The 18,391-nt window shown below is 43.3% G+C and overlaps 1 protein-coding gene across 1 annotated transcript in view; it reads left to right on the top strand.

Moving 5' to 3' along the window:
- Window positions 1-1,134: 1,134 nt before the first annotated feature.
- The window catches only part of ALG14 (ALG14 UDP-N-acetylglucosaminyltransferase subunit), a 42,334-nt gene continuing 25,077 nt past the window's right edge, over window positions 1,135-18,391 (top strand). Inside the window, exons 1-3 of the mRNA XM_077275939.1 lie at window positions 1,135-1,392; window positions 3,134-3,285; window positions 8,431-8,553. Coding sequence (XP_077132054.1) covers window positions 1,170-1,392; window positions 3,134-3,285; window positions 8,431-8,553 — 498 coding nt within the window. The 5' untranslated portion in view covers window positions 1,135-1,169. The remainder of the gene's footprint in view (window positions 1,393-3,133; window positions 3,286-8,430; window positions 8,554-18,391) is intronic.

Below are 18,391 nucleotides of genomic sequence, written 5' to 3'. Positions count from 1 at the left end.
CGGGTTCAGATGGCTATATGAAATGGACTGGATCAGGACCCATGAGTTAATTCACACAGAGGACAAGGGCAGGAGCTGCCTGCTATCTACAGTACTGGTCATGTGTGTAAATCACCAATGGAGTGCAGACCATTGATCCATGTGGACGATCGGCCATGTGCATAGACGTTCTGGTCATAATAGGTCCCTATGTGTGGCCAAAGTCCGTAAAATACCCTCGTGTAGATGAGCCCGGAGGACCACGTCACATGTCAGGTATTTTTCTCATACGTGAAATACGGTCCATGTTTTTTTTTATTTTAGTTTGCCGGTTTTATTTTTGGTTCCTGTGTCATTTTTTGCAACATTGTTGCCTCCATTATTGTTATATGCAGAAAAAAATCCTCTTAGCGTCTACTATCTATTAAAGGGAATCTGTCACTTGAAAACGTAGGAGATCTGTCTGTGGACCAAATCTGCAGGCGCAGCTAGTCCGGCGCCATCTTCTAGTGCCGATCCAGATGATTGACAGGTCTCTCCCATACTGATAGACCTGTCAGTCCCCTAGGCCTGGGAAAAGCCGGCCACTGGGAGAGCTGGACCAGGCTCATCGCTGGCTGCGATCCCGGCCAGATCCATAAAGGAGAGGATCACACTGACTTGCATTGGGGAGTTTGATCTGCAACATGGATCAAAGCAGGACATGCACATTTATTATAATTAGTCTGATCAATCCTAAAAATAATGGATGGAACAAGTACCCTGATGTGAAGAGCACACACAAAGCGAATAGTATTCAAAATGGAAATGATCCGATGTATTTGGTCAACACCGAATCTATCAGATTAGGTTCTGGAAAAGTAACTTAGCCATCAGCCCGGCATGGCGGCATTTGGCCATCACGGCAGCACACCTTGCTCCTCCAGTGCGCACACTCCCTTATAACTACCGGCAATGACAGACTCTGAACCCAGATGGCTGCTCTGCAGTAACCACAATGGCTTCTCAGTGCGCACATGTGATGATCCGGCATACAGGAGCCATGGCCATCACAGAGCACAGACATTTCCTAGAGCAGACCTAGTCCAGGCACACTGCTGCGCACTAGACACCACTATGAGCGGGTATGCCTTTAAGATGGGGCGGGACCGGTGAGTGACGTCAACCAATCAGTATGGGCACACGTCTCCATGGCAGGACGCTATCCACTGACGTCACCAATACGGAAGTGTTTTGCGTTCCACGGTGGCTTCGTGGTCCCCCGGCTGATGGAGTGGCTGCTGCCGGTGGGGGGCGGCTTTCTGCTCACGGTCCTAGCGCTGGGGCTCAGGATAGCGCTGGTGCTGCGGGGACCCGGAGACCACAGACCCGGCAGGAATGGCAATGTCAGCCTGCTGGTGGTGGCGGGCTCTGGTGAGTGAGGTGTGCGCTGAGGGAGGGAGGGGAAGCTGCAGGGTGGTCGCACAGGACGGCGGGCAGTACATGTCACGTGTTATGCAAAATTTCTGTCTGGGAAATCTCATCATTATTTGCCAGCTTTGCTCAAACCCTTAGGCTAGGTTCACATTGCGTTATTGGGTGATCGCTAACAGACAGCGTTGCACGGCGAAAATGTCGCAATTAACGCCGTGCAACGGGTCCGTTAGTGCACCCATTGACAGCAATGTTGTTTCTGCCTGAAGCGCATCGCTAGCGCGTGTCTTTTTCATCTCGCGCTAGCGATGTGCCGTTCTTTTGTGGCGCGCCGCGGACGCCAAAATCTGTACGGCAAATCCACATGGAATTGTGCAGATTTTGGTGCAGATTTATCTCTGTGCATTTTCAGCCGAAGCTCAAGAAGAAGACATTTCTGTCTAGTGACGCAGAGAACGATTAGAGTAGACCGTCTGAACATGCACCAATTTAACCCATTAGTCCAGGCAGTGTGATAAATCTGTCTGACTTTAGGACTGTTTAGTATAATTTTGCACCATCTTACTTGTGCCAGAAATGTGTGCTACAATTTTTGGTTCACAGTTTTGCACGTTGAGCCATTTGTCGTTAACCCATTTCAGTTAGGTCACACCCCCTTGTCAAACAATTCATAAAAAGCAGCTAAAACACTTCATAACTAGGGGCCCCAATTGATCAGGACTGGCGTTTTATACTGCGTTCATCAATCTTAATGAATGGTGCACTGGAGTAAGATGCACCAAAGAGGTGTGAGCAAAACGATTTGTTGCCCAAAAATGTAGCAACAGCGTCACTCCAGTTTGACTAATCAGCCCTCGGTGTCTCGTGCCTGACAGATCTCCGGAGCCATAGTTCATATGAATTTGGCGCAGTTTTTAGCTGCCATGCTCCACTGCAAGAAAAGTACTTTGGTCAGTGACTGGAGCACATTTGTCGTAACCTACTTGATAATTTGGTTGCAGATTTTCTTTTTCTCTCTTTAAAGCTCCTATGGAATGTCTGCCGCAAATCTGTACCTAAAGGGTTTGCCTAATTATTTATCTTCAGGAATTAATCGCTCCACAGCCTCCATGCTTCCTGCCTGCCGGGTAGCAGTGTCCTCCTGATTGACAGTTTGGACCAGTGTCATAGTTGCACCACTGTTCTGAGCTATGCTCTCCCCGCAGGGGCAGCTTGTCTCTGCAGCTTTAGAGGGGCTCCGGGGCACTGAAGCAGGTTGTATCCAGTGAACCAGTCTGCTTAATAGGAATGCTTACAAGCTCTATCGAAAGGAGTTTGTAAGCACTGCTCTCCTTGTCAAGGAGACCGACCACCACTGCAGGTTTGCAGTTGTGACTGACATCCTAGGCAACGAGCCATAAACAATGGAATTAAAAATAATCTGTTCTTGTGATAGGAGAGGATTTTTAAGAACATTTGAATTGCAAGCGCTTTATAATTTTTACCCATTAATGACATTAAGCCTAGAATTCACAGCAGAACTGACATGTTAAAAAAAAAAAACACAGAATGTGGACGAAGTTTGTTAAAGCTCATCCACTTGTTTCTTGTGGATTTTAGCCATTTAAATCCACAGGTAAATTCTGCATCATCTCCAGTCCATGCGGATTTAGCCATATTGTCTTCCCCTGTTGAAGACATCCTACGTTACCTCCTCCGCTGATCTTCAGTAATGTATATTCCCGTTGTATCTGCTTCTTAGGTGGACATACCACTGAAATCCTGAGACTGCTCAGCGTCCTGTCCACATCGTACTATCCAACACACTATGTCTTGGCTGAGACTGATAAGATGAGTGAAGAGAAGATTCATTCATTCGAAATGTCTAAGGAAAAGACATCTACAGAACCGAAGGTGAGTAGCTTGTCCCTGCTGATTCCTGCAGGTGACATTGCCCATTTCCTGGCCAATAACTCAGGATTAGTGTGGTTTGCCAGTTATCAGTGCAAATAATTGCATCAAAGCTGATCTGTCACCGGATTTCACAATGCAAACTGCATGCACTGTTATAGCGATCTCTAAGACCTGATGTAGCTGGTGTAATTGCTTTGACAGTCTATGCGAACGGCCTTATAATCTTTTGTGAAAGTTTGGAACTCAATACACTTGGACTCATAAGCTGTTTAATTCTATAACATTTTAACATCAGGATTATGTAGTGATTGTGACTTAGCTTTTGCAAAGTAAGTATACCAGTGTCATCAGGTCAGTGAGATAAGTTTAGTAATGCATGTAATTTGTATCATGAATCTGGTGACTGATTCATAGTAAACACTATTGCTACATTTGCACTCATATTTCTGTTACGATTTCTACCTTAGTGCATAATTGAGCAGCTTTCTGAATTGTGCAGCTCTGTTACCCTTTGGGAGGAGGATAGATATGCAATTTAAAGTATAAATGCGGGAAAAAAATGCACTGGAATATAAGTTGGTATGCATGCAAAATAGCATCTGAACAAACATAAACTCAGATACATACGGTGTATGGATGAAGGCACCATCATTGGTGCATCAGAGCCACGAACCTGGAGACTCACTGCATAGAGTCAATTATCAACCGGAGAACAAGAAGGTGCGAGTAAAAATGCAAAAGTTTAATACAATTGTATGTGGCAGTACAAATCCTCATACGAAGATATTTTTATAGAAAACTTAAAAGATATGTAGATGAGGAAAAAGCATCAGTCCTGAATGCTCCCATCACATATTATAGTGGGACCGCATAGTTATTATGAGGTAAGAGTGAGGCTGGGATATTAATATTAATGGTCGACTTAATCCATAAGTTGAATGACCAACAAGTAAGTAACACCCACAAAACAGTATGCCTCTTGCCTATTAGATATGGGAGGAATCAGGATGATGGACAGACCCCAACGCGCGTTTCGCATGTGTGTGTTCTTGTGCTTTCTCAAGGAGATAATGTAAAGTGCCATAAAGGACCTTAATATTCCCCAGCCGTGGGGTCACGTGCCCATCACATGTACCACCCACGGCAAATAGCAGTGCTGGATGTGTCCCATGTGCATCGTGTCACCAGCATCCAGGCAGTGCTCGCCGTCCGTCATACACTCGGCGCATGCGCTGGAGCCCACAAGTGAGCCGAGCCCCCAGTCTTGCGCAGAGGGAATAAAGATGCCGGGAAACAAACCTGGATGCAGCAGGGTGACCATGCATGCGCACTGCAACTGCCAGTATGGCACTGGAGCACAAGTGCAAGAGTGACCGAAGGTGATTTAAACAGGAGAATGCCGGCACAGAACAGCACCACACAACAGACAAGGTAGACATGAAAAATATAAATCAGCATCATTATGTCACTGTATACACGCCAATGTTGTGTAGTCCGCAGGCCGATTAGTGGATCCGATCCATTGGACAGAATGAAATACGGAATAAACTGGGTCAGTCGTGGCATCACAATTCAAGGGGTATCTAAAATAAATGGGACAAATACATGAATACACCCGTAAGATAAAAGACCACCCAACCTGACGCAGGGAGAGGGAGTATGTTCACAGTGGCCATTAAACAGACAAAACCCAAGACAGAAACAAAACGAACATATACCCTGCTGTAAGTAAATAAGTAAAAGCAATAATGCAAATAAATAACAGGGTACTTCGTAAATATAGTTTTTGATCAAAAAAGTGTAAAAGCCATCCCACCAACGTCATGGTGTACCACAATCGGGATGGTCCTAACCTCTAGTATTAAAACCTTACCATGTGTCAAAGTCATAAAATAGATATCCAGCAAATGGGAAACTAAACGTTATGTCCAGCTCAAAGAGCGGGAGGCCGCACCCTTACCTGCACTAAGTGCAGAAACCAGCATTGGGTTTTGTCTGTTCAGTGCCCAGTGTGAACATGCTCCTATTTTACATGCATACCAACTCATACTCCAGTTCATTTTTTTTGGTTAACTTTCAGGTTTCTGCACTTAGTGCAGGTAAGGGTGCGGCCTCTTTTCTTTGAGCTGGACATAACGTTTATATACAGGTGCTTCTCACAAAATTAGAATATCATCAAAAAATAATTTATTTCAGTTCTTCAATACAAAAAGTGAAACTCATATATTGTATAGAGTCATTACAAACATAGAGATCTATTTCAAGTGTTTATTTCTGTTAATGTTGATGATTATGGCTTGCAGCCAATGAAAACCCCAAAGTCATTATCTCAGTAAATTGGAATACTTTATAACACCAGCTTGTAAAATGATTTTAAAATCCGTAATGTAGGCCTACTGAAATGTATGTTCAGTAAATGCACTCAATATTTGGTCAACTTTTTCTTCAACTCCTAAATGCATATGTATGAGTAAATTCCTTTATCTTGATGGTCATTGACATCCTTTGCCAGTGTCCACGGTACATCGCTATTTTTACCTATAATTGCATATTACTGAGACAGTAACATAAATCTCACATCCAGCATGTATTACTGGGAGAGACGCTCCCACAAGAAAAATTCTGAAACTGGAACAAGTTGCAAACTGCTTATCAGTGGGTGTATCACAGCCTGAAACTTAGTGCAGTGGTCTTAACTAAACGTAACCACAAACATGTAGAACAAATTTTTCTATGTCAAGTGTCCATAGCTTTTGACAATCAGATCTCTAGTTGATCTTTGGCGCATGCTCCTTGTATTTTTTTTCTTAACCTACTGCTTAAGAAATTTCCTTGTCCTTATGAAAGTCCACAGTTTGAGAATTTTTCCACCATTGATTTATCCTCATTGAATCCCCTGCAAAATCTGCTTGTGTTACATGCGGATTTCAGTGCAGATTATAAAATCAGGTGGAAAAATGTCCCAATAGCCGGACAGTTCTGTCGTTCTAACCAGTGATCCTTTTTATGTATGGTTTACAGTCATGGGAGACTCTTAAAATCAGAGTATGTATAAAGTTGGCTTACGGTTTACTTAGCTGACATGCCACGTGGCCATCAAATGTGGGCATCCCATCAGCATCAGAGTAACTACCTCCTCTATTCTATGTGCAGAGGGTATTTGGGAGAAACATTGCATCACAGTTATGTCTATCGGGTGCACACAACTGTTCTGGCAAAACTGATTAAGGGTTAACTGAGGTGTAGGCTGGGGTTAAATCCTAGCCCTGCAGGCTTTCATTAGTACACCTGGCTAGCTCTGCCTAAAAACACAGGCTAGGTGTTCATCTAAGGCAGTCAGCTGGGGAGGTTGAGCAGACTGGATGTGTCTTGAAGTTGAACAGCGAAACAAGCACCTGGACAAGGCTAGGGACTTACTGTATGTTTATGATTTTGTTGTTTTGCTACTGTGGAAAGCAATAAAAACTGCACGTGTCTGGACCAAAACTGCAACAGCTGTCTGAACGCTGCTTGATGCTTACCGGAGCAAGTACATCCCTTTCACAGGTTAGGAAGTTATTAAGACTATGTTCACACTGCATCTTTTCTTCTTTTTTTTTTCCGGCGTTTTTTGAGCCACTCCATTTATAATAATGGTAGAAGAAGCGTTAACGAATAAGTCAAATGATTTGTCCTATTAATTTCTATGGAAAAATGACTTGCTGATCATATTCCCAGACTTCTGCGCTTCTTTCAAACACTTCAGGCTTTCAAAGAGGCAAAGAGTTGAAACGAAGTAACATAAACTCTTCTGGCATTTTCCACTAGGAAGACACTCAATACCTTGCAATAGAAGTCAGTGGGAATGTTAAATAGATGCCTGGGCATCGTCTTGAGCATTGTTTTTCAGCATTTCGCTTTAAAAAAAATAAATAAATTAAAAATTGGACCGTTTAATTCATTGCTTAATAAATGTAAAAAAAACAAACAGAAAAACGCTGAGAAAATAATAAACAAAAACACTGGTGGATGAAAACTCAACAAAATATGCTCAAGATTACAAAATGCAGTTAAAATGCCAGGAATAAAGGGCAATACCTAAAGCATCTTCCTCTTGAAAAATGGATATTTTTGACCATCGGAAAAAACCTCAGTGTGAACATAGCCGAAGGCTAACTTGCAGTTTTCGCAGTGCACATCCAGGTGTATTTTTTTAGCTGGATGACAGGTCACATTTTTACCTAGACTTTTTGGAGAACTAAATGACTAATTTTTGAAGCAATTTTCAGACTAGAGTAGATTGTGACCCCTCATACTTGTAACCTCTGGTGCCAGTCCTTCTTTGCTTGGTATAAATATATATATATATATATATATATATATATATATATATATATATATATATATATACTGAATGATTTTATTTATCTTTATCCAGCTGCCACAGTTTTCATTTAGCCTGTAATTACCTGATTAAGGGATTGTGTGCATAATCCGCTCATATTTGCTTAGTTCTTAAACCCCTTCACACACCACATACAAGAACATACACGGCTGATATCCTGCTGTAATAACCAGGTACAAAAAATGGCTCCGATCTCCGGTGTTTAACCTCTTAGATGCTGCAGTTAACTGCTGCAGAGGCATCCTGAGTGGTCAGACAGAGAAACGGGGCGCCTACATTAATGGTGAAACCATAAAAGGTAATCGGTGGAGGTATATCGCTCCAGCAATCCCACTGATCACTGGTCTTAAATATTCTCTTCATTCTGTGGTATATTTTATTTACTGTGCTGTAAGCCTCTTTTCTGCCACTAGGTGGCGCAAAATTCTAATGTGTAGACTGCAGAGACTAAACCTTGGCTTTGCTTAGGAAGCCGCAGTTCTGTGCCTCCTGCATCTCTTCCCCTGCCTGATAATAGTCCCATCTCCGCTCTGTGTATGACCTATAACTATTATCCACCAATCTAAAAACCTTCCAAGTTTCCTCCTGTGCTGCACTTGGGCTCTAGAATGCTAACGCTTATTTTGCGGTATTTTTCTGCCTTCCACACAGATCCTTGATTGATACATCCTGATTGTATTTTCATTTTCGGCGGTGTTACCCTTTTATTTGCCCTACTTTATAAATACATGGTACTTTTCTTCCTTGTTTTTTTTCTCCAGTATACCATCCATCGCATCCCCAGAAGCAGAGAAGTGCGACAATCCTGGAGTTCTTCCTTTCTGACCACGCTCCAGGCCTTATTCTACTCTCTGCCGTTAACTTTTCAGCTGAAGCCTGATGTGGTAGGTACTGCTATTTCTGTATGGATGACAGCAAGGCGATCTGTAACTTTGGTCAGAGGTCTACTTTTTTGATACAATTAACCCCCAGGGTGCAGGTGAATGGAGCAGGCTCAAGAACTGATGAGTTAACTGAGACTCCATCAGTAAGCCCGCTATGACAGTCTGACTGGGAGTGTGTGCATCTTTCATCTTCTCTTTTTCCGGGCTCCTCTCTGCTGATTTATGACCACGGTAAAGTTGAATGTGCAGGGAAAAGACAAACGGTGAAAATTTATAATGAAACCCAATAGCAAAAAATGATTTTTAACCCCAAATACAAGCATTTAAGTAAAAAAAAAAAAAAAAAAAAAAAGGGGGTCCGGCGGCCACAGACCCAAAAGATGATGCGGTTTTAATTTTCTCATTGTATTCCGTAACTTTCCAACCGTAAAAGTAATAAAATAAGCTGTACTCGCCCACTGCATGTCCAGCACTGTTCTTCTGCCACTGCCTGGTTTTCGTTGACAGACTGCGGCGGTGACACGTGACCACTGCAGTCAATCACTGGGCTCAAAGAAGATGCTCATGTAGACTTATATTAAAGTCAACTCTACCTGCCCATAAATTGAAGGCTTAGCCCAAGAGTGACATGTTTTGTCCATAGTTGTAGGCTGGTGGCCCAAAAGTGGCATGTACAGTAGAGTAGGAGCCATCATAGGGAGGTCACCTTGCCATGGTTGATGGGCACACATGAGTTGGCCAATTTATGCACTAAGATCCTTCATTTCATCTATAACTTTAAGTTTTAAGAAAAAACATTTAAAAAAAAAATATTTTTGAGAAGTATAATCTAAATTGAATGTTTGTCTGTGTTTTAACATGGCCTAGATTCATGCACATGTACTGCTGTATTCTTTTTTTGTGCGTGTGTGTATCTCTATATCTCTATATATATATATATAGAGAGAGAGAGAGAGAGTGAGTTTTTGGCATAAGGGATTGAATGTATGCAATATTGTTACTGAAGAAATCTGGAATTTTTAAAGGATAAATAAAAGGTATATTTTACTCTACCATTGGGCTGATCGCTGGAGAAACAAAAAGTATGTATGTATATATATGTATGTGTATATATATATATATATATATATATATATATATATATATATATATATATATATATATATATATATATATATATATATATATATATATACATATATATATACATATATACATACATATATACATACATACATACATACATACATACATACATACATACATACATACATACATACAGTGGGGCAAAAAAGTATTTAGTCAGTCAGCAATAGTGCAAGTTCCACCACTTAAAAAGATGAGAGGCGTCTGTAATTTACATCATAGGTAGACCTCAACTATGGGAGACAAACTGAGAAAAAAAAATCCAGAAAATCACATTGTCTGTTTTTTTTATCATTTTATTTGCATATTATGGTGGAAAATAAGTATTTGGTCAGAAACAAACAATCAAGATTTCTGGCTCTCACAGACCTGTAACTTCTTCTTTAAGAGTCTCCTCTTTCCTCCACTCATTACCTGTAGTAATGGCACCTGTTTAAACTTGTTATCAGTATAAAAAGACACCTGTGCACACCCTCAAACAGTCTGACTCCAAACTCCACTATGGTGAAGACCAAAGAGCTGTCAAAGGACACCAGAAACAAAATTGTAGCCCTGCACCAGGCTGGGAAGACTGAATCTGCAATAGCCAACCAGCTTGGAGTGAAGAAATCAACAGTGGGAGCAATAATTAGAAAATGGAAGACATACAAGACCACTGATAATCTCCCTCGATCTGGGGCTCCACGCAAAATCCCACCACGTGGGGTCAGAATGATCACAAGAACGGTGAGCAAAATTCCCAGAACCACGCGGGGGGACCTAGTGAATGAACTGCAGAGAGCTGGGACCAATGTAACAAGGCCTACCATAAGTAACACACTACGCCACCATGGACTCAGATCCTGCAGTGCCAGACGTGTCCCACTGCTTAAGCCAGTACATGTCCGGGCCCGTCTGAAGTTTGCTAGAGAGCATTTGGATGATCCAGAGGAGTTTTGGGAGAATGTCCTATGGTCTGATGAAACCAAACTGGAACTGTTTGGTAGAAACACAACTTGTCGTGTTTGGAGGAAAAAGAATACTGAGTTGCATCCATCAAACACCATACCTACTGTAAAGCATGGTGGTGGAAACATCATGCTTTGGGGCTGTTTCTCTGCAAAGGGGCCAGGACGACTGATCCGGGTACATGAAAGAATGAATGGGGCCATGTATCGTGAGATTTTGAGTGCAAACCTCCTTCCATCAGCAAGGGCATTGAAGATGAAACGTGGCTGGGTCTTTCAACATGACAATGATCCAAAGCACACTGCCAGGGCAACGAAGGAGTGGCTTCGTAAGAAGCATTTCAAGGTCCTGGAGTTGCCTAGCCAGTCTCCAGATCTCAACCCTATAGAAAACCTTTGGAGGGAGTTGAAAGTCCGTGTTGCCAAGCGAAAAGCCAAAAACATCACTGCTCTAGAGGAGATCTGCATGGAGGAATGGGCCAAAATACCAACAACAGTGTGTGGCAACCTTGTGAAGACTTACAGAAAACGTTTGACCTCTGTCATTGCCAACAAAGGATATATTACAAAGTATTGAGATGAAATTTTGTTTCTGACCAAATACTTATTTTCCACCATAATATGCAAATAAAATGATAAAAAAACAGACAATGTGATTTTCTGGATTTTTTTTTCTCAGTTTGTCTCCCATAGTTGAGGTCTACCTATGATGTAAATTACAGACGCCTCTCATCTTTTTAAGTGGTGGAACTTGCACTATTGCTGAATGACTAAATACTTTTTTGCCCCACTGTGTGTGTGTATATATATATATATATATATATATATATATATATATATATATATATATATATATATATATATATATATATATATATATATATATAGAAGGAAAATGGAACAGCACACTGCTCACCAATGCCGGGTGCCTGGCCTCCTGGATAAAATGGTCCAAACATCTATCCACCATGTATACCAAGTAATAAAAATGAAGGCAGCACTCCAAAGTTTCCAGGTGAAAAAGGTGAAGTTTAATCGACCCACATCACTGCGCGACGTTTCGGCTCCATGAGCCTTTTTCAAGCTTGAAAAAGGCTCATGGAGCCGAAACGTCGCGCAGTGATGTGGGTCGATTAAACTTCACCTTTTTCACCTGGAAACTTTGGAGTGCTGCCTTCATTTTTATTACTTGGTGTGTATATATATATATATATATATATATATATATATATATATATATATATATATATATATATATATATATATATATATATATATATATATATATATATATACATACACTCACCGGCCACTTTATTAGGTACACCATGCTAGTAACGGGTTGGACCCCCTTTTGCCTTCAGAACTGCCTCAATTCTTCGTGGCATAGATTCAACAAGGTGCTGGAAGCATTCCTCAGAGATTTTGGTCCATATTGACATGATGGCATCACACAGTTGCCGCAGATTTGTCGGCTGCACATCCCAAAGATGCTCCATACAAGGCAGGATGGATCCATGCTTTCATGTTGTTTACGCCAAATTCTGACCCTACCATCCGAATGTCGCAGCAGAAATCGAGACTCATCAGACCAAGCAACGTTTTTCCAATCTTCTACTGTCCAATTTCGATGAGCTTGTACAAATTGTAGCCTCAGTTTCCTGTTCTTAGCTGAAAGGAGTGGTACCCGGTGTGGTCTTCTGCTGCTGTAGCCCATCTGCCTCAAAGTTCGACGCACTGTGCGTTCAGAGATGCTCTTAGGCCTACCTTGGTTGTAACGGGTGGCGATTTGAGTCACTGTTGCCTTTCTATCAGCTCGAACCAGTCTGCCCATTCTCCTCTGACCTCTGGCATCAACAAGGCATTTCCGCCCACAGAACTGCCGCTCACTGGATTTTTTTTCTTTTTCGGACCATTCTCTGTAAACCCTAGAGATGGTTGTGCGTGAAAATCCCAGTAGATCAGCAGTTTCTGAAATACTCACACCAGCCCTTCTGGCACCAACAACCATGCCACGTTCAAAGGCACTCAAATCACCTTTCTTCCCCATACTGATGCTCGGTTTGAACTGCAGGAGATTGTCTTGACCATGTCTACATGCCTAAATGCACTGAGTTGCCGCCATGTGATTGGCTGATTAGAAATTAAGTGTTAACAGGAAGTTGGACAGGTGTACCTAATAAAGTGGCCGGTGAGTATATATATATATATATATATATATATATATATATATATATATATATATATATATATATTTATTAATATATATTATTATACACAGTACAGACCAAAAGTTTGGACACACCTTCTCATTTAAAGATTTTTTATATTTTCATGACTATGAAAATTGTACATTCACACTGAAGGCATCAAAACTATGAATTAACACATGTGGAATTATATACTTAATTTCAGTTGTTTCACACTTTCTTGTTATGTCTTATACAGGGCTGGTTTTAGGCAAAGTGGGGCCCTAGGCAAAGTTTAAAATGGGGCCCCAAATGCTAACATATTGCACATCATACAGAAGCATTTCTGCTGTATTTACATGCGCTGATCTCAGGCCGCTAAATGAGTGTGATTGACAATACTGAAGTCGTTGGACGCTTGTTTCCCGGCCTCTTTCCACCATCTGAGAAAGAATGAAGGGGACAGAACGATCAGTAATAGATCACTAACAGATCACCATACAGTATCATGTTATCAACAGCTCATCTACAGTTTACACTGGCGATGTGCTGCTGACAACAATGATTTTTATTCCGGCATAAACAATCCAATCACCCAATGAATATGCAGCATTTTGCTTGTTTAGTATAATACACCCCATAGTCCTCCATATAATATAATGTGCCCCATAGTCCTCCATATAGTATAATACACTCCTCATAGTCTTCCATATATTAAAATATACTCCTCAGTCCTCCATATAGCATAATACACTCCTCACAGTGCTCCATATAGTATAATGCACCGCCATAGTCATCCATGTAGTACAATTCACTTCCCATAGTATAATGCACCCCATAGTTCTTCATATAGTATAATGTATTCCCCATAGTCCTCGATACAGTATAATTCAGCCCACATATAGTATAATGCAGCCACCACCCCACAGAGTATAATGCAGCCGCCCCAGAGTATAATGTAACCCCCCACAGAGTATAATGTAACCTCCCCATAGAATATAATGCAGCCCCCATATAGTATAATGTAGCCCCCTCATAGAGTATGATGCAATCACCCCTCATAGAATATAAATATAACACAGCCCCCCCCATAGAATATAATGTAGCCCCATCAAAGGGTATGATGCAATCATCCCTCATAAAATCTAATAAAACCCCCCACAGAATATAATGCAGCCCCCTCCATAGAATATAATGTATAATGTACCCTCCAAATATATAACACAGCCACATAGTATATAACACAGCCTCCCCATAGAATATAATATACCCCCATAGTATATAGCACAGCCCACATAGTAGTATATAGCACAGCCCACACAGTAGTATACAGCAGAGCCCACACAGTAGTATACAGCAGAGCCCACAGTAGTATACAGCACTGCCCACACAGTAGTATACAGCACTGCCCACAGTAGTATACAGCACTGCCCACACAGTAGTATACAGCACTGCCCACACAGTAGTGTACAGCACTGCCCACACAGTAGTGTACAGCACTGCCCACACAGTAGTGTACAGCACTGCCCACACAGTAGTGTACAGCACTGCCCACACAGTAGTGTACAGCACTGCCCACACAGTAGTGTACAGCACTGCCCACACAGTAGTGTACAGCACTGCCCACACAGTAGTATACAGCACTGCCCACACAGTAGTATACAGCACTGCCCACACAGTAGTAGACAGCACAGCTCACATCCCCCCTTCCCTCCCCGCCTCTCTCCTCCCGAGAATGGCCGCACAATCCAGTAAAAAAAAAAACAAAAAAACCACAAGCTCCTTACCTCTCCCCGAGCCCGCGCTGCTCCCTGCTCCTGTCTCTGCTGCTGTAGCTGCACTGCCTGGGACACAGTGAATACGCGATGACGCGCACCCGCTGTGTAAGAGGCAGAGCGGGGAATGATGGGAGAGGGAGTGTCAGGTGACGCTCTCTCCTCCATCATTGCTTTGAACTGTACCGGCAGACGCCGGTTTAATTCAATGCGGCGGGGGAGTCGGCGCTGGCGGCAGGCGGGCCCCCCTGCCTCACAGGGGCCCCATAGCGGCTGCGTGACTTGCCGCTAACTGGGGCCCCTGGGGGAGCGGGGGCCCCAGGCAGCTGCCTGGTCTGCCTGCCCCTAACGCCGGCCCTGGTCTTATATTCTAGGTTCTTCAAAGTAGCCACCTTTTGCTTTGATGACTGCTTTGCACACTCTTGGCATTCTCTTGATGAGCTTCAAGAGGTAGTCACCGGGAATGGTCTTCCAACAATCTTGAAGGAGTTCCCAGAGATGCTTAGCACTTGTTGGCCCTTTTGCCTTCACTCTGCAGTCCAGCTCACCCCAAACCATCTCGATTGGGTTCAGGTCTGGTGACTGTGGAGGCCAGGTTATCCTGCGTAGCACCCCATCACTCTCCTTCTTGGTCAAATAGCTCTTACACAGCCTGGAGGTGTGTTTGGGGTCATTGTCCTGTTGAAAAATAAATGATGGTCCAACTAAACGCAAACCGGATGGAATAGCATGCCGCTGCAAGATGCTGTGGTAGCCATACTGGTTCAGTATGCCTTCAATTTTGATTAAATCCCCAACAGTGTCACCAGCAAAGCACCCCCACACCATCACACCTCCTCCTCCATGCTTCACGGTGGGAACCAGGCATGTAGAGTCCATCCGTTCACCTTTTCTGCGTCGCACAAAGACACGGTGGTTGGAACCAAAGATCTCAAATTTGGACTCATCAGACCAAAGCACAGATTTCCACTGGTCTAATGTCCATTCCTTGTGTTCTTTAGCCCAAACAATCTCTTTTGCTTGTTGCCTGTCCTTAGCAGTGGTTTCCTAGCAGCTATTTTACCATGAAGGCCTGCTCCACAAAGTCTCCTCTTAACAGTTGTTGTAGAGATGTGTCTGCTGCTAGAACTCTGTGTGGCATTGACCTGGTCTCTAATCTGAGCTGCTATTAACCTGCGATTTCTGAGGCTGGTGACTCGGATAAACTTATCCTCAGAAGCAGAGGTGACTCTTGGTCTTCCTTTCCTGGGGCGGTCCTCATGTGAGCCAGTTTCTTTGTAGCGCTTGATGGTTTTTGCCACTGCACTTGGGGACACTTTCAAAGTTTGCCCAATTTTTCGGACTGACTGACCTTCATTTCTTAAAGTAATGATGGCCACTCGTTTTTCTTTACTTAGCTGCTTTTTTCTTGCCATAATACAAATTCTAACAGTGTATTCAGTAGGACTATCAGCTGTGTATCCACCAGACTTCTGCACAACACAACTGATGGTCCCAACCCCATTTATAAGGCAAGAAATCCCACTTATTAAACCTGACAGGGCACACCTGTGAAGTGAAAACCATTCCCGGTGACTACCTCTTGAAGCTCATCAAGAGAATGCCAAGAGTGTGCAAAGCAGTCATGAAAGCAAAAGGTGGCTACTTTGAAGAATCTAGAATATAAGACATAATTTCAGTTGTTTCACACTTTTTTTTTGTTAAGTATATAATTCCACATGTGTTAATTCATAGTTTTGATGTCTTCAGTGTGAATTTACAATCTTCATGTAACCCTAACCCAAGCATATTAGGGGTCTGGTGTAGCATGCATGACCCTCCCTGCCTGTTATCTGCCTCCCCCAGCTTTGTTTGCTTGCCTGCCTTATAATACTGCCTGCTCAGTATGAGCCTATGGTATTTTCTGCCACCCGGTTATTCTTGTCCTTTGTAAAGAATCGGAATAGTGCAATGCCGGCTGGAGCCCTGAAATGCTGCTGTTCCTGCTCTGCTGTATAAAAATAGGTATGGCTAAATTTTGCTTCCTCCTGGGTTATGGATTTCGTTAACCCTTTAACAGCAGTAAAGACCACAGGGGGCTATATCGTGAGTATGGTGGGTAGCCTCTGCAGGATCCTGTAGGGTTTATGTCATCAGGAAGCAGCGATATCTGATCACCACAGGTCTGGATTTTCTTTCCTCCGATATTGCTGGGGGAAGCCTCATCGAGTCCTCCGCAGGTTGCGTATGAATGGCTGTCCATATGATGTCTCCGTCTCCTCTGTACACCTGATGTCGGCTTTATACAACCGCTATACAGAGGTAATACCAGGCCATCCCTGAGATCACCCAGGACATAAAGTCTTCAGTATACAGCAATGTTTTTTTTTGCATGGGACAGTAGTAAATACTTTCCTACATTGACATCTGACATAAGTCGTCTGGGACCCTCTGCATATATCTCTGTGCTAACATCGCTCCCCGCTCCTATATGAAGGCCGCCTCTGTGGTGGGTCCGGGTTGCCCTTTAAGGAAGGGAAATTGTAAAGCATGACCTGCTGTTGGCATTTCACTGCTTGCTCTGTAATACACTGGTCTATTCATCGTGTTTCCTCATGGTTCTTCCGAATGTTCAGCCGTACACGCAGAAGCCTCTACTTTAAAGGGAACCTGTCACCCCCCCAGGGTGTTTTTAAGTAAAAGAGTCACCTTCAACAGCACCAAGGCTGCATTCTGTGGAGGTGGCTGTTATGTTTCTTATCCCTAGGAATGCAGAAATACAGACTTTTATAAATTGCCCGCCATACCTCTGTTGTGTCCCGGAGGTATGTTTTCTCCGCCAGTATCAACCACCTCAGAGCCGTCAATCATCTCTCTCTTGCGTCTGTGCGCCGCCTCCTGTGTTCCTGTTAGGCTACTTTCACACTAGCGTCGTACTCGGCCCGTCGCAGTGCGTCGGGCCGACGTACCGACTCTAGCGTTGTTTGCGCTGCACAACGGGGGCAGCGGATGCTGTTTTTCTGCGCATCCGCTGCCCCATGGGGAGGTGGGGGCGGAGTTCCGGCCGCGCATGCGCGGTCGGAAAAGACGTTCTTGATGCAGCAAAAAACGTTGCAAGCAACTTTTTTTGCTGCTAACGGTCCGCCACAACACGACGCAACCATTGCACGACGGTTGCGACGTGTCAATGCGTCGCTAATGTTACTCTATGGAGAAAAAACGCATCCTGCAAGCACTTTTGCAGGATGCGTTTTTTCGCCAAAACGACGCATTGCGACGTATGCACAAAAACGCTAGTGTGAAAGTACCCTTACATGCCCTGATGTAAGTTCCCAGGCAGCACGCATGGCGCATGCCCTAGAAATGTTGGCAGAGCGCAGGCGCCGGGCATGTAACAGGAACACAGGAGGCGGCGCACAGACGCAAGAGAGAGATGATTGACGGCTCTGAGGCGGTTGATACTGGCGGAGAAAACATACCTCCGGAACACGATAGAGGTATGGCGGGCAATTTATAAAAGTCTGTATTTCTGCATTCCTAGGGATAAGAAACCTAACAGCCACCTTCACAGAATGCAGCCTTGGTGCTGCTGAAGGTGGCTCTTTTATATTTATATTAATTTAATCAGGTAGGAGAGAAGTAGAACTGGGTTATAGTGTTGCCGTTCAGTTTTTCCTATTAGTAGGGATGATTTTAGGAGATGGCAAACTGGGCAGCTGATCAGGACCTCGGCTTCTAGGGACAGGGGAGTGGAGAGTAGGAATATTTGGCTATTGTTTGGTGGTTTTAGGCATTGTATAGT

This window comes from Ranitomeya variabilis, chromosome 8, assembly GCF_051348905.1.
Source record: "Ranitomeya variabilis isolate aRanVar5 chromosome 8, aRanVar5.hap1, whole genome shotgun sequence".
Taxonomy (NCBI): domain Eukaryota; kingdom Metazoa; phylum Chordata; class Amphibia; order Anura; family Dendrobatidae; genus Ranitomeya; species Ranitomeya variabilis.
This window is presented reverse-complemented; position numbering and strand designations above follow the sequence as displayed.